At 37.8% G+C, this 27,159-nt stretch overlaps 1 protein-coding gene across 1 annotated transcript in view; it reads right to left on the bottom strand.

Moving 5' to 3' along the window:
* EFHB (EF-hand domain family member B) overlaps positions 1-21,258 on the bottom strand; it is a 28,530-nt gene extending 7,272 nt beyond the window's left edge. The window contains exons 1-8 of the mRNA XM_072413449.1: positions 21,142-21,258; positions 16,766-16,828; positions 8,080-8,223; positions 5,791-5,971; positions 5,557-5,667; positions 4,305-4,434; positions 1,511-1,594; positions 208-275 (exon numbers count right to left, since the gene is read on the bottom strand). Of these exons, the coding sequence (XP_072269550.1) occupies positions 208-275; positions 1,511-1,594; positions 4,305-4,434; positions 5,557-5,667; positions 5,791-5,971; positions 8,080-8,223; positions 16,766-16,828; positions 21,142-21,219 (859 nt within the window). The 5' untranslated portion in view covers positions 21,220-21,258. The remainder of the gene's footprint in view (positions 1-207; positions 276-1,510; positions 1,595-4,304; positions 4,435-5,556; positions 5,668-5,790; positions 5,972-8,079; positions 8,224-16,765; positions 16,829-21,141) is intronic.
* Positions 21,259-27,159: the final 5,901 nt, after the last annotated feature.

Genomic DNA, 27,159 nt, shown 5'->3' with positions numbered 1-27,159 from the left:
ACAAGCAGAACTGACATTTAACATTTTGCTAAATATGTGTTTCTCGCGTATTAGTTTGAATAGTTATATATAATTAACAGCCAATTGTTATGCCTTTTACATCTGTGTTCTTCCTAAAGTTCTAAACCTGTTTATCTAACTTGACTGCACTAAAATATAATTTAGAATATTTAATTTAAAAACATATTTGAAAAATAAATATTTTACCATATTTTTCAGGGCGAACAAGAATACCAAAAGTATGATCAGCAGGAACATTCAAGGTATCTGCAATACTATGGAAAAAACAATCATTTATTTTATTAACAAAGAAATAAATAGCTCAAAAATAGTAAAATATACAATATAAACTAACCCTACACACAGTAAACCTTTAAAATCAATTGCATTTTTTTTGTATTACACCAGAATGAATTAACCAAGTCAGACCTAGCAAATACAATTATCCACTAAAAGAGGTTTCTGCTTGTTTCAGAAGTTAAGTTTTTTACCCATTTTGTAGGAGGAAATCTACTGAAAGGTATAATTAACACTGTGTTGCTTCTGACATACCAACCTACTTATTCGTACTTTAATGATTTCTATTGCTACTGGTATTCGCTAACGCTTTTGTTCATGAATAGAGAGATCCTTCTGGGCAAATCAAAGAGGACAAAATAGAATGCTACATTGTAGCTTACAGGACATATAACCTGTTAGGTACAGGCGTTTCAGAACAGAAATAAGAGAGGAAAAAATTGTAAGTCCCCCAAATGTCCCTAAATAGATTTAAAGAGAAATAAACCCCTTCTCAGATATAGCAATGATCACATCCTCAAGCAGGGAATCTGGATGAGCTTCATACAAATGACCTATGTCTGTGTTTTTTTTATAGCATAATACAGTTGAAGATTGCAAACTCATCCTGAATTATAGAATGAGCAGAGTAATGTATCAAATTGAAACCTACAAAATGTTTGGCAATGCAAAAATGATCATTGAAATTCTAAGGCTTTATTCTAAGGGTGTGGTTTTCTTGTACAGCATATTTAGAGCTGTTTATTTTATTCCATACTTTTGTGGGGTATATTAGTGTGTTAGATGTGTAAACCTTACATTATTTTTTTATGAGGCTAAGTTACCCTCAAAATCCAATAAAGCTTGTTGCACCCTTGAAAACTATGAAAAGCTATCCTAATTTCACCTATTGACTCCAATGTATTATAATTCAAAAATTTAGAGAAATTAAAATTTAGTTTTACGCCTGCCTACCTGCAACTGGTAATAATAATTATAAAAATAACCACGAAATAATAAATATTTAATACCCCATTAAAATATTTTAAATGTAATATGTTATTTATTATTTTTATTATATAATTTTATTTTTTTTTATTAAAAAAAAAAGATAAATGAAATATACCCATCATAACTGGTGTGACATTCAATATTAAATGGGTTGATTTGTTTGTTTGTTTTTTCTCTAGCCAGCTCTTATTTTGATGAATAATGCTGGTTTTACAGTACTTACGGGTCAAGAACCTTCCCAAGTTGATGTTGAGTACGTTCACGAAAATCATCAACCCTTTTAGAAACTATGTTTGCACCTTCATTCCTAAAAAATAGATTCATGCATATATGTTTTAGAGACTAACTATAGATAATTTTTATTTAGAGAGACTGAAAGTACAAGAGATAAATACAATATCACTTCTTTACAAGCTCTCTAGCAGATACTAAGAATTCTGGCCATTATCTTTTGATTGGCACATCTCTAATAAAGATCACAGCTAGAAAGCTTTTTTCTTTTTTTCTCTTTTCCACCGTATCATATGGGAGTTACTGAATATAGCATTATATAGAATTTTATCTTTTTGAGCATACCATATAGTATTCTATATAAAACTCCTCTCTCCCCTCTTCGTCTTTGTCAAACAGGATCAATTGATCATCCACCAATTAAAAGTCTCTAAAGTCCCCTGAGGAAGCCAAATAGCGAAATGTGTTGGGATCAGAGATGGCTGTACCACTTGTGATCACTTAAAGGGACTAAAATAATTAACTATCACTCAGCTACGGCCACTATTGTTTACAAAAACGCTATAATTATCTGTATTTTTTATATTTTTTCTACCTGTAGAATGTAAACGTGGTTTAAATTGCATGCCAAAAAGACCCTCTTTGCCTATGTTATATTTAATTGTAAATATATGATTTAATGGGTTGGCTTAAAACTAAACTAAGTTATCAGAAAGGAGTTTAGCTTTTCTTCTTTTCTTTCTACTATTTATTTATAAAATAGAGAATCTGACATTCCCTCAAGCATTCCCTAGTGAGAACTGCCATTGAAACACATAGGCCTGGAAGATTCTCACGAGGGAATATTTGAAAAAATGTCTGATCCCGTTTTATAAATATAGCCGATTGATAGCTGGTTAAGGCACTTATCACATGCCTAAAACCATACTCTGGCATTGGGTAAACATTTAAAACTTATCAAACTGGGCCTGTATTGGGTGCCAAAATGCTAGACAAAGGCTTAGACACAGATTTAAGTTGAGAAAAACTACATAATTATCAAAAAAAGGTTAATTTTTTGGAAATTGCTACTGTTACAGAATTCTTGAGTTATCTACGTGTTAGATGTCTGTTATGTCTGTGAGAGAAACAGTTGTGCTTGTCTAGGGTGAAAATCCAGCATGTGTTCAGTGGTCCCTTACACTGTTCATAATTCCACCATGGCAGATTGGTGAACAACCAGGCAAGGACGACTGATGTATTTTTCCACTGGAAAATGCATCAGGGTGCTGCTCACTCATCTTCCCCCCTTTCCTCTCCACAGAACAGAAAATCGCTGTGTATAGCACTCCTACAATCTCTTGTCACTAGAAATGATCACAAAAGATCGATTCCAGTGACAGAAATCTGATGTTTATCTGACATCTGTACAGGGCTTTAGGGGGTTAGAACAACTCACTGATGTGGCCACCTGAAAACAAGGTAATATGCTACTAAATGTACTACTATTATCATTTAGAAAGCTGCATAGGCAATTGTTCAAAACTACACTGTCAGTGTGAACTCAGCCTTACCAATGACACACAGATTTGATGTCTAAGTGTAGTTCAGTCATCATTTTAGCAACAGCAGCAATCTGATACTGCAGAACAAGCTGAAGGCCAGAGCTCTGATTCTTATATCTAACACCGGTAGGCTGAATCGCAGCTCAAAGGTTTTAATAGCTTTAAAAAGAAATACTAAAAAAGTACATTTCAGTCCTTTTCAGTACTTTGTGGCAGTATGTTCCATCCACATGCAGGTTTTCTTAAAAGCTGGACTCCAGGCAAACAGCTAAATACACATAGCTATTTTATCAAAAACGTTGTTATGCTTTTCATTCAGTTTACACAATCCTACACATATAACAACTTGTCTTTTCATCTGATTTTTTTTTATGTAGTTAAGTAACATAATCTGGTCACAACTTCTTTCCCTGATTGTAATTAAACAGTGAAAGATCAGCAACAGACTAATAAATTCATGGTTGTGTTCTCTCCTCCTTTCAGCATGTTCTTTGCCAGGATATGTGCATGCAGAACACCTCATTGGCTCCCAGTGCTCCCTCTTCCTTGCCTAGTCTAGGAGTACTGCTGCACGGCTAATATCCTAATACAAAGTCAGGTTATTGCAACAGGCGAAATAAATAGAACTGAATTATTAATATTAATGTACACAAAGCCAAAACAACGTAATGATAGCTTTAAACATACATTTTAGGGAGATTATTAGATTAAGTACTTTTGCAGAACACTGTCCTGAGCTTTCCCACATTGCTGCAGCTACTATATTTGCCTCTCTCTGTAGGCCTGATTTATTTAGGCTGGAGAAGACTTCCTAAGTTTTACCCTTGTCTGGTTGACTTGCCTTGCTTAAGTGACCTGTTCACAAGTGAAGCTCGGTGATCTGGCAAACCTGGAATGGATCTGGTCCAGAATTCAAAACATTTGCTAGCACATGGCAAATGACTTTAAATAAATAAATTCCAGGTTTTCTGGATCACCCAGTTTCATATGAGTGTATCCTTTACAGCCTTGGAGACCTTTAATAAATCAGGCTCTGTGTCTTTATTAAGATATCTGCATGTTCATCTGGCTGATCACCATCTCTAGCCAGTCCAAAGAAGACCCTCCATGCCTCACAAGGACACCTGAACAGACCATTTGGGAATGATGCTCAAGGTACTATGTTTCACAATATTATGTACCTGCTGCAAAGCATCTCACAGTCTGAAATCAAAGTAATTGAACACAATCAATGATACCTACATTCGGATTTGTTGAAGCCACTTAAGGGATCTTGCAACATTTCTGCCATCATTAAAATGAGGTGTCTCAATTCCAAATGGTCTGTCCTTTTTGTATTTCACCCAGTCATATTTTCTGTCCCTTTTTTCACCTAAACAGATAGCAAGAAATCACATTAAATCAAATCCTTGTAAAATAATGCTACCAAAAAGCACAATGATATTTGTGTATGACCTAGCAATATCTCCTAAACAGACCTCAATTTGCTGTGTGGATTTTCCAGAATCCACATTCAAATTCAATCAAATTTCATTTCTTTTAAACAATATTTGACAACCTTAGCATTTCTCAGTAATAAAATATCCTGTGAAAAATAAGTAAAGCACATAACAGCACCATTAGTTTTGTTGTAATACTCTTGTGACATTACACTAGTAATTCCAAAACATGACTAAACTAAAGCTCAACACTAAACAATTGTTTTATTTTTCAGTGTGAAAGTGTAGAACCCCTGATTTAACCCCTGAATTTTAACTGATGTGTCCCCTTTGTGGAACTCTCCTATCTCTCCTGGACTGGTCTCTGGAATCCATTGAATTTTGGATTGTTGGATTGAGAATAAGGAATGATTAGAATCTATTTTAGGTAAATATTAAATTTTTGTGCAAGGGTCACTTAGGAAGTTGAGAAGACGTCAAGCTGTATATTAATGATTTTGTCAATCTAAAAATTACTTGTCCCAAAATACCAAGCAAGGACCTGTTGTGATCCTCAACAGAGTCACAGTGGGGACCTTTCTTGGTATGTTGGGGACATTAAAGTTAGATTGATGACACCATCAAAGTGTGGTTTGGCTTCTACTCGGCACAAGTGAGTGGAGTGCGGATAAGTTTAGGACTTCCCTGCACCTATTTACAGAGACACTGCTACAGTTACATGAGGCTCTACAGCAGTGATGTTACTAATTGTCTTGTATAATAATATGTAATATTTAAATCATTTAGGAAGAGGTGGCATCAAAAAGGAATCAGGTACTGAATCTTCTCTACTTGCAAACATCTACTCCGTGGATAAATATTTGTCATTGTCATTTCCCTTCTTTATTTAGCTGTTAATTTGTGTGCTTTAAAAGACAAATGATTCTGACTAAATTTAGGTGAATCATGCCCTTTTGGTTTGGCCAGCTCATGGTATGTTTAATTAAAAAAATTGATGTTCAAACTAGCAAATATTTGAAACATAAAATTGCTATAATAAATTGTTTTTCACTCACCAACATCGTAATCATTATGTGTGACCACATAAATTTCATGTCCTTTGCGTGCTTCTTCCTCTACTTCTTGAATGCTTTTAGAAGGATTAATAAGTACCCCAGCTGATAAACCTAAACTCACAACAAGCAAATAATGTAATTGTTTATAATAATTTAAAACATATTGAAGATTGAGATAGTACAGTTGTTAAAATAAAAAAAAAATACAACAATAATCAAGTGATGATTACCAACCTTTTTCATTCTTCCTCCCAAATGTCATTTCACCAACATTAATGGTGGGTGGAAACGCTGTTGTCTGGTCATGTGATTTTCCAAGTGGTGTTCGTCTATGACTAGAATACAATGACTCTCTCTTCTCAATTAATTTTTGTTGAAAAAATGTGTTGGGTGGTACATTTATTAAAGCACCAGCCTGAATGAATGAAGAAGAGATGGGTGAATGATATATACATACAAGTACTACTTTTATAACAAAAAGAAACAGCTGCATATACATGCTAGATGTTAGGGGATGCTTATTTGTCCGGCTATTCCATGCTGTGCACCATTGCAGTTTCAAACACTGTTTATTCTGTCCAGCGATTTCATTTGCAGCAGTAAGGAGAACTAGGATAGCAGCCCTTGCATCCCTTTAGCCGTGCAGCCTGATATAATCTGATATAATTTATGGGCATCCCCAGCATCCATTTTTAGGGTGTACACAACTGAAGGGGATTTTAGAGGCAGATTAGTTCCTGGCTCAGTCTTGCACTGCCATTGGCTGCTGTGACTATATAGCCTTTCTGTTCCCAGTCTCTGTATTCTGGACTTGTCTCTGTTAGAATCTTGGTGCTGCATTATCTGTGGGCTCCAGGCCTTTGCCAGCCCTTCCACAGACACCATCCCTTGCTCACTAAGTCCTGGGGGCAACTGTGTGCTGGGAAACACAAGCAATCTCACGAGGCTGAGGTTGCTATAGGTGAAGGGAGCGGTGTTAGATTGGGGGACTGGCGTCTGGTGAGTACTGGTACTGACCAGGGCCTTACATTAGACCAGGGGTCGGCAAAGTTTTAAGGCCACTAGGCCATTTTTGGGGTGGGGGGAGCACACTAGGCCGGACCCGCTCTAATGGCTCTGCCCACCAACAGGGAACGCCCCCTGAAGGGAAATCCCTCTCCTCCATATGCATTGCGGAGGAGAGGAATTTACCTTCAGGGAGCTTTCCCTATTTACCGCGGCGGCGGAAGTATCAACGCCAGCTGCAGTAAATAGGGGAGCCACAGCAAGGGGGCAGCACCGGATCTCCGGCGGCTCCGGTAGTTCCTAACGCCTCCTGGCCAATCCACTGGCAACCTGCGTCTCCGCATTAAGCCGGATCGGCCAGGGGCCGTTAGGCCGGAGTGAACTACCGGCTAGGCCGTGTCCGACCTAAAGGCTGGAGTTTGCCGACCCCTGCATTAGACCATAATTTTTAATATACAAGTTAAGTACTACAGATGTAAGAAAGGGAAAAAGCTAAACAAGAAGGATAGATGAAAAAACTAACACTAAGGGCTCTAAAACAGGGAATCAATCATTCCCTCAAACATTCCCTGGTCACTAAAATTTGAGGTCTTCTAAGGAGTTGTTTAACGCTGGACTAGATCCATTCTTGGATTGCTAGATCACCCAGGTTCACCCATGATAGTATATCCTCTCCAGTCTTGAAGAGCTTTGATAAATCAAGCTTATTTTTTTAACTGCACTCACCGATACTGGTTGGGGGAGAGGTGTTTTTATGCACCAACACAGGAGGAAAGGGGATGAACAATGTTAGATAATAGGGATGAATGGTTTGTATGTGACTTACATGTCAGAAAATAAATGTTGTGACAGTACAAAGTATGTACTTTGTAATGCTGGTTTTTGGCTATGCTATGATACAAAAGCACTGCCAAGCTACTAGCACAGAGCAGAAAAAAACTCAGCAACATCTCTGTTCCTTTATTAAAATGTGTACCACCATCAAAGAAACTGCACCACAACTGTAAAATGTCTTCTTCAATAGAGGTAAATTTCTATCTTCTTCTCTCACTGTCTATCCCATCCTCATCAAGAGCTAAAATAGGAATGAGGAGAGGAAACGTATACAGTATGGAAAGAGGGATAGCTGTTTTCTGTTGGATCAAAATACAAATTTTTACTACAAAAATGTGCATTTTTTGGGAAGAACAATCCAGAAAATTAACTGACCACCCATACTTATGTTTACAGGAATCTTTCCGAACGCATAAACCTGTTTTTTTTTCAGGAGGTATGTCATGGAATGCTACAGTATTTTGCAATTTTAAACTCTGCATATACATTTGTGGGTGGTACATTACAAACCACTGGTACTGATATCTCTGTTCCCATGTAACAGCTTGAATGCAAACTATTTTTATATTTGGTAGATCGGATCACTAGGTTTTTTGAGCTGAGGTCATTTTTTTACTTAGGTCCTCATCAAAAGACTAGACTCAAGTTAAGAATCAACATTTGTTCAGTATATACAATACTTACACTAAGTGATGGACGGGTGCCGATACCATGTATTATGTAATTCTCCACATTAGGATCATTTGCTTTGCCATAGAACACTGTCCGAGCACCAGGATTGGAGCGTCTAGTGTTCAGAAACTTCTGGACAACAGGAGGGGTTAAAGGCTGTAACAGGACAAAAAATAAAAATATTAATACTGTACTATGCATTATTGTACTATGCCAGTGTTTTCCAAACAATTAAATGTGTACCTGTAGGTGGACACAATAAAATACAATATTCTAGTGTCATCAAAACTTGTCAGATAGACAGTGATTTTCAACCACTGTGCCGCGGCACACTAGTGTGCCGTGAGAGATCTTCAGGTGTACCGTGGGAAATTATCCAATTACCATTGGTGAGTGTCAGTGCTGTAGTGACTGGCAGAGTAATGTAATACTCTTCCATGTCAGTGGGTGGCAGTAGGTAGCTTAATTGCCTTGTTTATTATTAGATACAAGAGAATAAGCCACAGAGTATCATTTTGTAACATTTTTGATTTGTGGTGTACCGCAGGATTTTTTCAATGTAAAAATATGCAGTGGCTCAAAAAAGGTTGAAAAACACTGCTCCAGGGAACACTGTAAAACTGTTATGTTGCACAGACTTTCATGTGTTCTTATGGATATTTTGGAAAATACAATGTACTGAACTGAATACCGGCAGTGGATTTAGGCAGGACATTAGAATATTTACAGTACAATTGGCAGTAAGATTCTGCAAAACTGAGAAGGTGATACACTGTTCAACAAAATTTTTCAAAATTACTCTTCTCCAGCCTTAAATAAGATCTGATTATTATAAATATGTCATCTGCACTAACAGAGAGAATGCAGAGGTGCAGAAAAAACATAGGGAATAATATAAAAACTTTATTTTCTGCAATTTCTGGTAGGATTTCATCACAGAACAAGTCCTGGACAAGCAGAGATATCGATCAAAACAGTGGCTGCGTAGCACAGGGAGTCTATTTTAATCCTCAGTGGCAAAGAGGACTGAAAAATTTGATTAATGCGGGGACATGCATTTTCCCTGTAGCAATAGCTAACATTACTGTATGCACTTTTTATGTCCTCTACATGTAAAAATAAATAATATAAATAGATACTTATATATTATTTATTGTGATTTTAACATAAATAAAATACCAGTCTTTACACAATGCTTTTAATCCTATACTGTGGACTGCCCTAGTTTACACATTATGCTGTACATCACACACTGCACCCCCCCCCCCTACACACACACACATCTGTATAATATGCTGTATGACATAATAAAGGCCACCTAGTTCTATACACTGGGCTAAAAGTCACAAACTTAAAACGGTTCAGTTCTGTATAATTTAGAGTAAGGTACATAATGTGGACTTCTGTGTACTGTGTTGAATGTTTCATGTTTTGAAATATACCAGTCTGTACACTGTGCTGTATCCCACATACTCCATATTGTTTTTTTTTTCTTTTCAGTGTATTGTACATTACATACTGTGGACTATCCTGCTCTGTAATTCATATACTCCATATTTCCCCAGTCTGTAAAACAAACACTATAGACCAGGGATGTCTAAGTGCAGTCTTTAGGGGCCAGGATCTGCAAACATTTTTAGTACTTTTTATTACTTTAGTAATTTTTATTACTTTAATGGACAGCAGTAAATTTAGTAAGGAGTGGTTTACAAGGAGTCCAAATATAAGTGTTTGTGGACCTTGTGAACTGGAGATGCCATGCTACAGACCACTCTTTTCCTTACATTGTGCTAAAAGTCACACACTATAACATCACAAGGGTCTGCATACTATACAGTGTGTACCATACATGTGATCATGCTGTCAATAATGTGGCGTTCTGGACTATTCAAGTCTGAATTCTCTTCTGTATTTCAAATTCTTTAGTCCAACACAGTCCGAACAGAGTACAGGTTATACTTTGGGCTACTCAAGTCTGTACACTATACTGCATGTTACATATTCTTGTCTGCAACTGTGCTCTATATAACCTACCTTGGGCCACTCCAGTCTGCGTGACTCTGCATTCTGCATTCTGCTAATGTCATATATTCCAGTCCACCCCAGACCATACAGTGTGCTGTAAGGTACATACTTCAGATCATCTTGGTATGTATGCTTTGCTTTATGTAACATACTCAAAACTGGCCTGTACTCAAAAATGAACTATGCACATTGTGATATATGTATAATTTTTTAATCCACCCTCATAAACTACAGGCTGCATCACTCTTCAACAGTGTTTTGTGACTTTTTTTAACATGGCAGAACCTCTTGGAATATCCTTTAGGTTTTCAGGGAACCCTGGCAATAATTGCTATATCCTCAACTCACAGTACGTTACTGTGGTGGTCAGTAGGAAGAAAGCCTCCTAAATTGCTGGCCATTGGGAAAGCAGCCACCTTTACAGATCATTGGTATTTGTTAAACTGACCTGGGGGTCACAAACTGCTCATCGTTCAAGGAACTCCAAGAAATCTCCAGAGGAACCCTGGTTGAAAAACACTGCACTTCACTGCATTGTACACTGAATACTCAAGACTTCCCCAGTCTGTGCACATTTCTGGTGAACACATTTTTATCACCCTAGTCTGTATGTTGTACTATATGTCACATTCTCTTGACCATACTGCTCTGTACCTAGTGTAATATGTTACAAAACTCCAGATTGCCCACCTTTGTATGCTGTGCTGAAACTTACAAACTCTGGCCTGCGCCATTTTGTATGTTGTACAAGACTATGTTACTTCATAGCACATTTCATTGTAGTATTGCCATTAAAATACACAGAAATCAGTCACACCACTAGCAACATGCATTGACTTGCAACATGCATGAATTTCACCCATTTTTTCAACAGGAACATGTCTTCCAATAATATATTTGAGAATAGAATAAAACCTTTGATTGTTGTAACTGAACACAGCACTTTCCTATCTCCATTTTTATAGGTAAGCCATAGAGCTGTCTTACAGCACCAAGCATACAGAATTTACAGCACACAATATTTTTGTTACACAGTGATAAATACAAATTGTCACACGCTGTTCTTTAGGCATCTACAAAATACACATTGTGTTTGGATAATAACATTATTATGCCATGTTAAATTGTTGTGTTTCTCTGTTCTCCTGCATAGGGAAAAGGATAATGAATCAAATTCTGCATAAAATGTAACATTCAGATTCTTGCGGGCTCTAGCTGCTTATCTTGCTATGTGAATTGACGTGTTATTTTTATTTTGTAGCTGTTTAGAGAAGAACTTTTATTGTGAGGCTGCATTGTTTACTTGTCTGTTGTGAGCAAAAGAAAAGGAGAGTAAGAAGATTGAGGACTAGACTATCTGGATCAATGTGAATAGATTGTCTGCTTTCAACAGGATGATTCACATCTAAAGATATAAAAAGTCACTGATACTGTAAAGCTACATACACACGTCAAAAATTTTTGTCGCCCGATAATCGGCTTCAGACACAAATCGGGCGAGAATCTGGTGTGTGTACAGCCCACGTCGTTCATCGTCCATGGATCCGTCCTGGCGGATCCTTGATTAACGAACGACGAGCAATCCTAATGCAAGGGAAGGGGGAGAGTGTGCAGCAGGGTGTCGCTCCGTCGCTCTCCCCCTCCCCTCTCTATAGAGCAGAACGGTGCTGTATGTACAGCACTCGTTCATGCATCTTGCGGTTCCTATCGTTGGAAAGGATCGTGAAAGATCCTTTCCAACGACAAGAATTGCATGTGTGTATGCGGCTTTACTGTAAGAGTTGCATAGTTGCATGTGTGTATAACACATAAGTGGTAAAAGCAAGAATACAAACTGCCATTTTTCTGCCCCCTAATCTGTCTAAAACATCACAGTCAGATAACACAATTTCTTTTAGACCTACTAACAATTATGTAATGCATCTATCTAAATCATCAGTTGAATTTAGTTCCAAACAGGTAAACCTGTAGGTGGGTGGTGACACTGTAATATGACCCAACTTTTCGGTAACCACCCATAAACAGTCGTGTGGTTACTAAAAAGTCCTCCCAGCTAAAAGGGGCTGGGGGGAACACTGAACTACACAGATGTCGGAATATCAAAATAAAATGTCCAATTGGTTTGAAATGTGTAGCCAATTTGGTCCTAACAACATGTATCCTTGTTTCTTGATATATTGGACAGACTTTTGTTTTCCTTTTTGCTTCTCTTTTAGATTTAGATGTATATTGATTGATGTGTGTCACTAATAGGATAATGCTGGGATCCGACAGAGCAAATGTGACCAGCAAGGTGAACAACCCCCCCACCTGCAACACTTGGGAAGGTCACATGCTTTACTCACTTGTTCTTTTACACAACACAATTCTTTGCAGCTGCAACAGAGATCCCTTTCAGATTAAAATTTTAAAAAACTGCCCAGCTAGCTGCTCCCTATTCAACTACTATGGGTTTTTTTTGTCATTCAACTGTGGTGCAGCTCAGTGTGGGTGAATGCGGTGTGTTTTTTCCACCACCAGGCCAGAATCGCCTGTGCCACGGTCTACCATAGCCACATGCAAATCTGTGCAAAACATGGTTCCCTTTTGATAGTGCAGTTGGGCCTGCAGTAAAATGCTGCGGCCAACCACAAGTTTGAAATGGCCTGTACTACTTCTGTGGGTTTAAAGGTAATGAAAGGATAGGAGAATATTAAAATTATTAATTTTCCACTAGTGACTTACCTAGAAATGTCTCCACATACATGATAAAATAAAAAAATAAAAAAAAACATATGAAACAGGATGCATAAAAATCTAAAAAAGTCAACCAGTACTGTTTTAGGGTAAATGCGGACTTAATAATTCAACATTTGTGCTTACTGAAAATATAATAAACTTTCCATTCTAGCTTTTGCTGTCAGCCATCGTGTTGTGCTGTATTGTACATCTGTAACCTTAATTTTTGATAAATATTCATCATTGTATTTGTTTATGTTTATTTCAGCAGATGGTAATTTCTATTTGCAGGAAATAAATTGTAATGCTGCATCAATCCAAAAAAGAACAAGTCAAGAGATGTAAAAGGAAAGGAGATGAGTACAAATGAGGACATTTTAGAAACAACTAAAAAAAAACAAAATGCTTTCAGGGCAAAACAAAGCAAAAAAAAATGCTCTCAGTGAAATGGAACCATATGCATCTGAAAGTGAGCGAGACATTCCAAATGAAAAGAAAGAAATAGATACAAGTGCATATCTATCTGGAAGGGAAAATAAAATTCAAAATAAAGGACACAGAAACAAGTACACTTACAGTATATCTGAAAGAAAAAAGACTCCCTTTCCTAAAGATAAATTCTGGATTAAAAAATCCCTGCATTGGAGTCCTCCTGCTTGTTGTATCCACAGGATGATAAATAAGTTTTAATATTTACTTTCATTTCTACGTGGCAACTGGTTCTTCCCTCTTCTCCTCATTGCTCCAGGTTGTAGATGGGCCCTTGGCCCTTCACTCAGCAAAAATAAAAAAAAGCAGCAAAAAGGAACCAGTCACATAGCATGGTGGAAGCCAGCTGGAGTGAGGAATAGGAAGGTTTGTATTACAAGTAACACCTCTACCCCCAACATCCTTGCAATCCCAGTGGATCCCAATGCAGGGGTTATTTTTGCCAGTTGCCAAAAAAAAAAGAGAAGCAAATTCTCTACTCTAAAAACTGCTCAGCAGGCAGAAAAAAATGGGAGTAATTTATACTCTATGTTATATTAATCTGTATCTGTGCTATAATCAGTGGCTTATAGCTGGTCCTCCATTGCATATAATTACACCAGTAGCACCTACTTCTAATGTCTATATTATATTGAGTTGTTTGTTAGATGTTACATGGCATAACCCAGTGTCCTAAAATAAGGAAAATGCCTAAGCTTTTGGAGTTTGTGAAAGGGATACATTAGGTTATTTCTGGAGGGTTTTTAGATTGTTTTAGTCCAACCCTCTGCTGACACTGCATTAAATCTTTTTGAAACAGAAGTGTATGAATGTTAATGGTTACAACATTCATATATCAGGTGTCAGTCCCAGTTATCACTGGAATATACAGTGTTTCTTGCTAGAATACGAACAGGTCAACATAAGCCTGACAGGGTGAGGTTGAGGCAGAACTATCAACATTTTAGGTTTTCCACCATTTATTTTGCTCCTAGAAGCATCCAAAAGTATATCTAAGGTGGTATGAAGATTGCAGATTGCAGTGCAACCTAGGTGTAGTGGTGTCAAGCCTACACTGATAGAGAAATAAGGGAAAGCATTTGAGATGTTACAAAGTTTGGTTTTCGATTGTGAAATTTTTGAGAGGGTTTTTTGGTTTTGCCAATATAAGAAAATACTTAAATCTAACAAATATGTACCTTAATGTCATGCTTTTCCCGTATTACTTGATGTAACGTATCGAAACAAAATGTCCAGGTAATCTTTCTTACCCCTACTTAGGTATCTGAAAAAGTTAATTTGTAGTGGGCCACAAATACAAAAATGCAATTGTAAAAGTAATATTATCTCAAAATATTAGTCTTTGTTTATACATTCTAATTCAGTTTGGTGGATTAGCTTATCCTACCATTGGGAAATGCCAACAAAATTGCCAGTGAATAAACTGAAACATTTCTGCAGTTTGTGTCATAAGATGTCAGTTTACCTTTACCTTCTTCTTTCTGTCTACCTCTAGACAAAGTTTGACTTCTTTTTTTTCAACTTAAATTTTAGGTTGTTGACTGAGATAATGTTTAGGCATCAAGAAGTTCCCACAAATACCTGTAACAGCTTTCAGAGCTCCAACTCCATCCAGAACTCACCCAACTCTTCCCATCTTCATACATTCCTACTGTTCAATATCAATGGATTTCTCAAAGGCCACAGGGTCTATAGGTGTATACATTATATACCTGTAAACTAGTCTACAATACGTTAAGTACAAAATTTAACTATAAAAATGATGATGTCTTGGTGCCATTGACCCATACACTGTGGCAGCTGTGTTATTGGTTTATTTTGCTGGACTTTGAAGGTCAGTGCAATATTTATATCATTTATTGTGTTAGCATGCAAAACAATTACCAGTTTTGTGCTGGGATATTACATTGAATTCATACCTAAATAGTAATTTGGTTCCTGCCTTGTTACATTTTGGGGTAAATATATTGTTAAAAAATGATCTGCGGTATTTGAAACCTTACTGAGTGACACACGCAGGCCGGACCACGTTATCTCTCAGTTGTACAGTATGCTTGCCAAACTTTCAGCCAATAATGCCCCCACATATACAAAATATTGGGAAGCTGAATTGGGATCCCCCATATCCCCCATGGAGTGGGAAAAGGCTTTTATATTGACTCATCAAATGGCACTTCCATGTAAGGCCCAAGAGACCAACTATAAAATTTTATCCAGGTGGTATATATGCCCGACTGATTTACACCGGATATCCCCCTCTTCCTCTGATGAGTGCTGGAGATGCCATGCTCAACGGGGCACTTTGGTACACATTTGGTGGGATTGTCCCGAAATTCGTAGACTCTGGGACCAGATTACTGACTTATATAATAAAGTGACTGATTCGGATATAACAATGTCTCCCAAAATGTCCTTACTGTCTATTCTTCCTGGATCTATAAAAGCTAGTAAATGGGATGTACTTAGGCATTTTCTAACTGCAGCTAGGACAATAACACCTAGAAAATGGAAACAATCCACAGCGCCATCCATGAGGGAATGGCTTGCAGAATTAGAACAGATTCAACGTATGGAGCTATTAGTTGCAGAAGATGAGAATAAGATGGAGCAATATAAACTGACGTGGTCCGTATGGGACTGGTTTAAGGAATCGCCCCAGTTCAAATTGATGTGGCCTTGAGCCTACAGAGAATCGATGACACGGAAGAGTTAGCTTTAGTCTTACGGGCTTGCGGAATAGGAGAACGGGCGAATATTGGGCCAGTCAGGTTCCCCCCCACACTCTCCTAAGTCCATACCCACCCCCATTTTATGGTTTTTCCCTCCTGCTTTTAAGTTGTACAAATAGAGGTCTCTATGACATATTCAGGTTTATCCTGAGCTGGCAAACAAGACTTATGACAAAGTTCTCATGGTTGAATGCTTTTTATATATTTTATGTTCTTTATAAGGAAAATAATGTTTGATACAGCATTTTTGGCTATATATCCCCCCTCCGTTTTTTTTTTTTTCTCCAGGTTTTTCTTGAATTCCCTTGGAGCTGCCCCCAATATATACTGTTCATGGTTTACGTATGAAAAGCGACATCAGTTCTGTACTATCTTCTTGTTTTTATGGAGGTTTAACCCCTATTATATCTACATTTTGTCCTTTTTCTTTGTATTCCCTTTTTTGTCATATTTATGTTTGTATTACTGAAAAGTAATAAAATGATTGAAACAAAAAAATGATCTGCATGGATCATATATATTATTTTTAAGTTGAAAATAACTTCGTGTGAAATGATATCCTATGTAACAAAGTATTTGTATTAATTTTGGCTCATCATGCCTATAAAGTATCCATTTTTAATATTAGGAAATAACATGTTACATGTTTCATGGTACATGGTAGCCTGCATCCAATAAAGTGAGAATTAAGTTTCATTATGTGACATGGGTAAGACAATTTTGTGCTCTTTCCTTACCCTTGGGTAGACCTCAGTCAGACAGCTTGCTGCTCTCTCTCCAGTAGGAAACAACTTCCCAGCCTGCAACATAAATCAAATCCAAAATTGAATCACAGAATAACCCATATGAAAAAATGCTTAATTAACAATAACTTTTATTGTTTCTGGTAACTGCTAACCTGTATTATAAAAACTGGAACCCACTTGTGTAGAAATTTAGGTGTAAAATTAAGGTGTTTTCAAGTATCTGCATATCTAAATTTAAACACAAATCCAAGCAGCAGTATTATTGTGTTTCGCCTTCATTTACCAGAAAGCTTTTTGGTGCCTTTCACTCCACCCCACATTTTTGGAAATACTGTCTTTCAGAAGATGTAAAAATATTAAACACTGCTTTCTGTGTACAACAGTAAATTGTATTAAAAGTTTATCTTCAATTAGGCTTTTTTGGCACAATTACAGTAATGAATAAGTACTTTTTAGATCTTGCTAGTGATTGGAATCAAACATCCATGTATGTAAATTTGTAATGTGCCAGAACACACTAGAGGCACTTTAACAGTGGAAGTAAACTTTAAAAAATTAAAAAAAAGGTTAATAGGCAGGTTCTTCTGTCCCTTCTGCAATAAAACAATGACCGCTTTTCTTTAACATTGAGCCTGATTTAAGAAAGCTCTCCAAGGCTGGAGAGAATACACTTTCATCAGTGAACCTAGGTGATCCAGGAAATCTGTAATGGTATTCTTCAAAGTCATTTGCGATTAGTTAGCAAAAGTTTTCAATCCTAGACCAGATCCATTCCAGTCACAGAACAGAAAGAGCAGAAACCTGAACCTTGAGAGTGCTCTGTTCTCTACAACTCTACCACTGTATTTTATAATTGTAGAGCAGGTCACCAGTAGGGATGAGCCAGAATGCCTCTAGCATTCTCGCACAACTTTCTTTGAACTTGGTTGCCAAAATTTTGAGGAACCATCGGAAGATAGAGGAAATTATAACAGGAGGATTCACAGGGGATTCACAGGATTCCCCGGGAAACCTCCTGTTTGTGATCCCCGGGGCACTAGAGGTTAATTAATTCCCGGGGCACTAGAGTTTCTCCTTTGACGGGCATCTTCTCCATGATTGCAGCTGTGGCTGCATTCATTGAGAAGAGTGTGCGATCCCCGGGGCACTAGAGGTTAATTACCTCTAGTGCCCAGGGATCGCAAAGGATGCATGATACAGCCCTGGAAATCCTCCTGTTTGGCGAGAGCTCGACCTCTCTGCGAATCAGAAGGCCGTTCTCGCTTAGATTTTCGTTAAGCGAGACAGGCCCGATTCGCAGCGAGATCGAACCTAATATTCTCGCTCGCGAATCCCTATTCACCAGAAAGTGTATCCTCTCTAGCCTTGGAGAGTTTTCATCAGGCTCATAATCTAAAATTTAAATGGAATACCAATAATTTCCTAACATACAAAATAGTATTTACTGCCCCAGTCAAACCTAGGGGTGTTAAATGTTACCTAAATTAAATGTTGTTTTTCAATCCTAATATACATCCTCGGAACTGAAAATTCTAACCCTAGACAATGTTTTTTCTTCATGTCCTTTGGTAGTTTTCTCTTTATTTTCTGTCTGCAATATGAAACTCTTTTATGTAATGTGAGCACATAACAATGGATAGACTAGATAACATAGATATTTCCTCAGGATTACTACACATATGAGCAAATTGGCATGCTATGATCAGGATACTCAGCAGCCAACTCTTCCCAAACGGTAGTAAGTTCTGAAAGTCATTTACGTTTTATAGTCTTGACTGATATACTGTATATCTATAATGTGGCTCTGAGCACAAAGAGTATATTCATTTATATAAAAAAAAGATTTAAAACTCTGCCAAAAAGATCTTTTGAGCAGCTGCTGAATGTAAAGATTTTTACAAGGTACCTTTCAATTTCTAACCTTTTCTATCCTTTCATAGATACTGTACAATGGTTAGATTTAGGAGGTGGTTCAGGCTGCACTGTACGCCTCAGGCACACATAACTAGAAATAGTAACAAGGTATAAATGATTAATCAGTGAAAATGTAATGGAGAGACTGACCAGTAATGGTCTGACATTTATCAACCTTGTCTACTCCTGCTCACTCTGTACCAGGTGTACTGTTAAAGTTTGATTTTAATAAGTAAATGCCTTATAATCCATGATAACTCTTCACATATTTTTGCAACTATTGCCTTTTCTTTTCTTGGGGTTTACCCGTTTTTAAACAGAATACACAAGGGAATGGGTTGGAAAGATATTAATTTTTTATACTATAGGCCTTCACTTGATATGTTAGGGCCAGTCCACCAAAATGTGTTATTTAAATTTTGGCAATTGTCAAAGAAAAGCCATGAATTATTGGGCCTGATTTAATAAAGTTTCCCAATGTTACACTTTTATCAGTGAACCTGGGTGATCCAGCAAATCTGGAATGGATCTGGTCCAAGATTGAAAATATTTGCTAACAATGACTTTTAAAAAGTCCATTTCAGGTTTTCTGGCTCACTCAGCTTCACTAATGAAAGTGTATGCTCTCCAGCCCTGGATAGCTTTAATAAATCAGGCCCAATGTCTCATAACTATAAACTTAGTAATTTTATAGGATCTTTTGTTCTGCCTTAAGGGCCAGAAAGACATATTTAGTAACTAGCTATGACAGTGGAAACAATTTCCTGCGGGAATGCTTATGACCTTCTCAAGCCCTAGATCATATTTTATTTTGCTTATGGTTTCTTACTATACCAGAGGAAAGGAGAAACGAATACAAACAAGCCCACAATTTGATTATTTTGTGACCTCAGTCCATCAAGGATCAAGACGTGAAAAATAGAATGTTAGAGCTTCACTACATTTATATGATAGAAGCCCATAAGAGCAACAAAAACTCCAACACATAGAATTTGAAGAATGGAAGACAATCATGTGACGTGGGCATTTATTCTAACCAGTTCCTGTGATTATGGTGCAACATCACTGCAGCAATGGCTATGAAGTATAAGTACTATGCCACGGCTGCTACTCTACTACTGAATTTATGAACCTGGGTACACCAAGAGAAGTCCAAGTCACATAACCATTAGTTATCATACTGTACAGCTTAAACATTGCTAAAAAAAAAAACACTAAATGAGTTTGAAATCCTCCGTTGGGGACAGACCCAAAACAGCCATATCGTCCCAGGTAAGCATTTACCTAGACATTGTGATTACTGAGAGCATACTTCACTTTCTTGTCCATAATTATCACAATGCAAGTCTGCTAAGGGTAGCAGGGAGGAGGAAAAGAAGTGTGCTGCTTATGCGTTTATTATTCTGACAGGTAAACTCAATAATCAGGAATTATCATAGAGCTATTGCTATATTGTTTTACTGTGCCAGAGAATACAATGTGATCCAAATGAATGCAGCAACTGCATTCTCTGGCAAAGTAAAACAATCTCAATAGGAAGAAACAAGAACACATGAGAAGAGCATGCAGTAATACGCAGTGGATTGATCTAAATAATATACTGCATATTACTGCACTTACTGCATGCTCTACTCATGTGTTCTTGTTTATTCTTATTGGGATTATTTTTTTTTTTTTCAAAAAAGTTTGGCCCGCGACTTGGTCTGTTTTTTATTTTGGCCCTCTGTGTATTTGAGTTTGACACCCCTTGTCCCAGATGAATGGTTGCGCTTAGTTCAGAATTGCAACTTTTCTTCCATTGCAATAAAGCAAAAACAGTAAGACTGTGCGAGTACATAATTAATGTTTGCTGCATCTTTAATGTAGTGTCCAGCATACACGGCTTGTATAGAGTCCAATGGGAACGTATATTAAATATCTGTAAAATGTTGAATCAATCTTATAAAAATAGAAGGAAAAACTGCAGTACAATTTCCTGTATTGTACAGACATTTACAGTATATATGTGACCATACAGGAAAACATGCTTAAGACACGGATACCAAGGAATCGTCAAATCAAAGGGCACTGAAACCCTAAAATTGAGAAAAGTTCCTAAAATTAGAGCAAACAATGTAAACCTGCTTAATCCCAGGAAAACCCAGAGTGCAGCTCCAAAGAAACAGCAAGGAAATAGAACGAAACCAGTGAGGGCTCCATCTAGTGGACAATAGATAAATCTCTATATTTAACAAAACTATCATAGAAGAATAAACACTAAAATGATAAAAACTAATAAAATCAGCATACTAAAAAAAATCAGCAGCCTCCCTCTCATCTAATTAGTATTTAAAGCCTGTCTATGGAATAAGAATTATCTCATGCAGCCATTCTATTAAGATTCTGCACAAAGTTATGTTACAGCAGAAGATAAGGCATGCAGGGATAAGGCACCATTTCTGAGCGCTACTCACAGAACGGACATGAGGGGAGCGATCTACAAATCTCCCCCCATAGATGTGAGCCGGAGATTCTTCTGTCAGGACGCCCATTCTATCCTGGGATAACACTCTGCACACCCAGCGCTTCGGATTGTTTACTGTTACCTAGCAACAGAAGGGGGAGGTCACGTGCTCTGCTCTGCAGCCTGGCTCGTGTTACAGTTTCCTAAACCTGACACCCATACACTGGGGGCTCTCTACCTGACACCCATACACTGGGGGCTCTCTACCTCCCATACACTGGGGGCTCTGTACCTGACACCCATACACTGGGGGCTCTACACCTGACACCCATACACTGAGGGCTCTACAGCTGACACCCATACACTGGGGGCTCTTCCCCTGACACCCATACACTGGGGGCTTGGTACCTGATACCCATAACTAGGGCTCTGCACCAAAAACCCATACACGGGGGTGGGGGGTGCTCGGTATCTATGACTATGTACTCTAGTTTAAACTAGTAATGTGTAAATGCACATAGAGGTAACTTTTGATGTGTGTATTTACCCAAATGTAGACAGGGGTGGATGTAATAGGCAGTGCACTGCATACAAAACATTCCTTTTGAATACTTGTCCTGTAATGTGTTTTCAGTGTTGCTGTTATATTGTTTATGATTGCAGTTTGGGACAATGCTACAAGTGATGGGTATAAGCAATGTTAACTCTATGAGCCAGCATATTCCCTTAACGTGCAGCTCAGCACATTACAGGACATATTTATCATTTCCAAAGAAATGTATTGTCCCAGTTTACAAAATCTTCTAGAGATTAAAGCACCCAATATCAGTTACAATGGACATTTTTCTTTTAAATTTGGCAATATGTGTGCAACAAACAGGTAATTGTGGCAATAGATGGGCAACAATTGGGCATTCATTGCAGTACATGACAAACAAATGGACAATGCATAGGCAAACTGTAAGGACAATTTTAGTAACTCCATCATCCACTTCTACTTACGTGTTCTAGTTGCAGACTGCGGTCTCTGTTTCCCTCTGGCCACAGTGCATTATTCTCTTTTGAATACTCCAGGATTTGGGTGATTTTGTGTGCCCATTTATGTACCCATATGAAGATTTCTCAATGACAACCTAAGGGATGGGTATCCAGTCTCAAGCAGTTGTTACTAGGGGTGATGACTGCCACTAGGCTGGTTTGTAGCACTCTTTCAATGTTCCTAATTTAGGGAAACCTATTGGCATACTCAATAGTTTCATATACGATTAGATATGAATGCTGCTGGGAGCTGTTTCCTAACATATACAGCAAGCAGTATTCCTATTGGTTGGTGGTTGTAAGGCTTAGCACCTCCCCTAACAGTCACCATCCAATGAAAAAAACAGCCAGGAGCCGGTTTTTAATGTATATAGAAGGCCATTTTCCTACTGGCTGGTAATTATTGGAAGCAATACTGACAATCAACCAACCCTTCCATACTCCATACAAGACTACTAAAAAGGTTTCAGCTTTTGATGTACTTAATTTAAAATACAAATGATACTGATTCAGCCCAACTTCAGCTTAGCTCCAGCCAGCTAAATTATGAAAAATCGTGTGATTTTTAAGTAAAAAAAAAAGAAAAACAATCCTCAAACTCCTCCAGAAGTTTGAATTTGAGAAATCCAATATTAAACATAATTTCCTTAATAATATGGCACAAAAAAAAAACAAGTTCAGTACTTATTTATTATTCCTATATTGTCACAGGTTGCTTCCTATATTTTCTGCAGAATAAAAAGGTCCCCTGATCCCATTTCATAAAAAATAATATTTACCCCATAAATGACAATTATCCTTTACCGTCTGGTTGTAGTGTAGGCACATAGCCGGAAATTAGTGTTAATAACAAAATTAAAGAAATGCCTTTTAGTTGCCTAAATATTCAGTGGTCACCTGACTGTTATAGCACTGACCGGACCTGGGTGGGGGTTGAAGCTGCAGTGACTTAGCTGCCCACTTTTAAACCTCCCTGCCCAGGCTTTCTTGCAATATTTGCACTGTTGGAAAGAGAGTAAAACGTCTACCCGGCTCTTAGAGCTGACAAGCAATACTGCCAAAGTAGAGGTGTGGCACAGGGGGTGGCAACACTACTATATCATTAGAAGCCGGGTGTTTAGTGTGGTCACCCTAGACCAAGGACAACAGAAAAACTGAAAGCATTGACTGGGATCTCTCTATCAGTTTTCGTTTTTTGTCTAAAAGTACCATTCCCAAAAAACTGGTAAGTGTATGGCTGTGCTAAATATATGTGAATTATTTTATCTGCAAAAAAAAAAAAAATGTACAATTCTGTTCAGCCATTTGTGAGCGTCTGCCCAAAAAGATAATTAGTAGCAGTTAGGTGATATAGGGAGATGCACGGGTTTAGAGAAATAGGGATTTTACGTTCTTCACTTGTGCAATTCAGCAAAGCTTTGGAAATCAGAAATGTAGAGGAGTAATATTATATTGATATTTTAGTTAGTAATGTTAGAAATTTGCCTGGTGTCATCTCTCTAGAGATCTCATTACCCTAATACTGTTCCCCAGTAAAAACAAAATAACACACTGATATGTTTATTTTCAGATTCCCTGGAGGGGATAATGAAAGTGATCCTTGCCATTCTTTTTGCCAACCTGTCCAACAGTACCTGTCCTTAGAGGTTCCTGTAATTTATTTATTGATCCCTTGTCACTTCTCTCTATTGGTAGCAGCATTGAAAGCCTGTATAAAAAGTCACTTTAGCTTCCAGTTCTAATCTTTAGTTAGATTGTATATAGTAATATGATGCCATCATTCTCCTTTCCTAATTGGCTGGAATATTTTTTGCTTCTGTTGACTAAGCCAGATCTGGAGGTTGATGGTCCTGACTGCAGAATATTGGAAGCTTCTGGACCACACAAAACAATGTAGAGAAATTACAGTGTCTGCCCTGTTACTTTAGCAAATCCACATCAGGTTCATTTTGTACAGCTGCAGAAATTCATCCAGTGCGGGTGTGATGGCATTTCGGTCTTGTGGAGGGGGTCAGGCAAGATAACAAAGCCTTTAGCCATGGCTGGACCAAGAGCTAGGCAAACACATTGGACAGTATAGGAGGAGTGGGTTTGAAATGGACAGGACCTACATCTATGATGTTCAAGTAGTTTGTGGGCTCATAAGGCCAACTTTAATCTTTAAAAAAAAATAAAATTAAGAACATTAAATCATTAGGGGCAGCATGCATTTCTCAGTGGCCAACATTCTCACCTCTACAGCTCTGGGCCCAGGTTAGAATATCTGCCTTGACACTATCTGCATAACGTTTGCATGTTCTCCCTGTGTTCACATGGGTTTTCTCCAGACACTTCAGTTTCCCTCACAACTCCAAAACCACACAATTAGGTTAATTGGCTTCTCCAGAAACTGCCCTTGGTACATGTGAAATAAGCACTACCAATCTTAAGCAGTGGTTGCTGGGCACAATGTGGATGTGTGAGAATACTAACAAACAATAAATGTTGGAGATTTCAATATACCGGTAACTAGATCAAAAATGTGCGCTGACATCTTACAGTGTTATCTGTCTGAGCGGTGACCCCGAATGTGGCTCGGGTTAAAAAAAACAGCTGATAACCGTAACCCTGAGCCACACTCAGGGTAGCTAAAAAAATACAAAAATAAAGACTTACCTGGTCCCACCGGCGTCCTCCAGTGTCTTCCTGGTCGGATCCCATCCTCGGGACGTGTCTTCTTTGTCCGATCTGTCCCCTGGAGAGTGCACTGATGTTTCCCAGGAGTTCCTGGTGATGTTGGTGCGTGCGGGAGTGTGGAGGGAATTTCAAATTATTTTGTATTGGATTCAATACAAAATAACTATATTGAATCTAATACAAAGTAATCATTATATTATATATGCTACTGTACAGTTATATTACAGGTTTCAGTATTTTTGATTTATTTATGCATTTTTAACAAGTTTTTGTGATTTTTTTAATTTAAAGTTTATTATTAAATGTATTACATTTATTAAATAATAAACATATTTTGGTGAGTTATGCCTAAGAATTACAGGCCTACAATGTAAAATACATTTTTATGAAAGACAATGTATCGCTTTTAGCCATATAAATCCAGACAGAAATTAACTGCCCAGGAGGTTAATTTGCAGTAAAATGCACTTTAATGATGCATATAATGGCACTAATGTATGCAGCAATAACTAAAAGAGTTTATAAATAACACTGTATAACTGTTTGTAAAATTGATGGACACAAACTTTCAGGCACAATGTGGACATCATAGGTTCCTATTAATATGCCAGGAGTGCTGCTTATCTGGACCCTTGAAGCCGCTGGTAATGGACCTGAACATAGCCAAAATCAGAATTTAACTGTCAACAAACAAGACAATAAACTGTTGTTTTCCATTAAAAAGCTTTAATAATATGCTTAGAAAAAAGAAAACAGTTATTGTACAATATACAACAAAATATATTGGAAGAGCTAAAGGGAAAAATGAGTACAGATGCATACAAATGCAAAAAAGTACAACAGCCAGGGCTATGGTAAAAGAAAACACAACACAAAACAATGCATAACATCAGAAACATATCAAAGTCTAAAAAAAACAAGGCATATAGGGGTGAAATCAGTGGCCCAGGCAAAACAGGGTAGTTAATCTCCAAAAGAAAAAAAAAGGAAACCCCTTTGTCACAGCCTACTTAGGCCAACGCCAAAGAAGAAAAGAAAGACTGGGGGAGGGGGGAAATGAACCAAGAAAAGTGGTTCAGAAAATAATAGAACAGGCAATCCTGGACGCCCTAGTAGGAACTTAGAGCTCCTTCCTTCCTTATGGGAATCTGCCAGTCTACAGCCACAAAAGCTTAAAAGCTTTACCAGAACAAGCTTGGATTAAAAAAAGTTAGTGGTCAAAAAAGATTTTAACAGAAGAGTTGTATAATGCTTACCAAGAGAAAAATCTTCAGCAGCTGGTCTTCCATGATTGTTGGATATCTATGTCCCATTTGGCATGCATTCATTTCACCCACCAGCTGATACCTAACAAGTCCCTGCTGAACAGTGGTGACACAGCAGCCAGGACCACAGCATGCAGGAGGGACTCAGACATGTAATAATCGTGGAATTGTTATAGATACTGAAGATCCATTGGTGGGTTTAGCTTTTTAAAAACCCAAGTGTTATACTTCAATAATCATTTACGTCCTAGATTGTAAGCTCTTCGGGGCAGGGTCCTCTCCTCCTCCTGTGTCACTGTCAGTGTCTGTCTTTTGCAACCCCTATTTAATGTGCAGTGCCGTGTAATATGTTGGCGCTATAACAATTCTGGCAAGTCCCACCCTGGCTCAGCTTCTCTCTTCTTTATGGTGCTCACTGTAGCATCCAGCGCCGCCATCTTCATTCCTCCATTCTTCATTCTTACGTCACCCGTTCTCGCACTGCTGAGGCGTGAGATCAGGTGATGTGTTTTCCTGAAACTGTAAAAGAAAAAAGTGCTGATCTTAATGTACGAGTGAGATTGAGCAATTTTTTTTTAGATTAAAGGAAAGGCCCTGATGACACATGCTCAATATTAGACATGTGCAGGAGCAGCCCACAGGCTCCTGGGATATGTGATGCAGGTATCCCAGGAGGCTACAGGTTTCCTCTTTACCACTGGAAGGGAAGGGAAAAGTAAAAGTAAGGGGAAGGAAAGGTAAAAGGAAGGGAAGGGAAAGGAAAGAAAGGAAGGTAAATAAAAGAAAGGGAAAGGAAAGGAAAGAAAGGAAAATAAAAGGGAAGGAAATGCAAGAGAAAAGGGAAAAGAAAGGGAAAGGAAAGGAAAGAAAGGAAAATAAAAGGGAAGGAAATGCAAGAGAAAAGGGAAAAGGAAGGGAAAGAAAGGTAAAGAAAGAAAGAGAAAGGTAAAGAAAGGAAGAGAATGGAAAAGAAATGAAGGGAAGGGAAAAGAAATAAAATAAAAGGAAGGGAAAGGAAATAAATGAAAGGAAAGGGAAAGAAAAGAAAA

This window comes from Pyxicephalus adspersus, chromosome 5 (genome assembly GCF_032062135.1).
Source record: "Pyxicephalus adspersus chromosome 5, UCB_Pads_2.0, whole genome shotgun sequence".
In the NCBI taxonomy this organism is placed as follows: domain Eukaryota; kingdom Metazoa; phylum Chordata; class Amphibia; order Anura; family Pyxicephalidae; genus Pyxicephalus; species Pyxicephalus adspersus.
The sequence above is the reverse complement of the archived record's forward strand: the minus strand, read 5'-3'. Positions and strand labels throughout refer to the sequence as shown.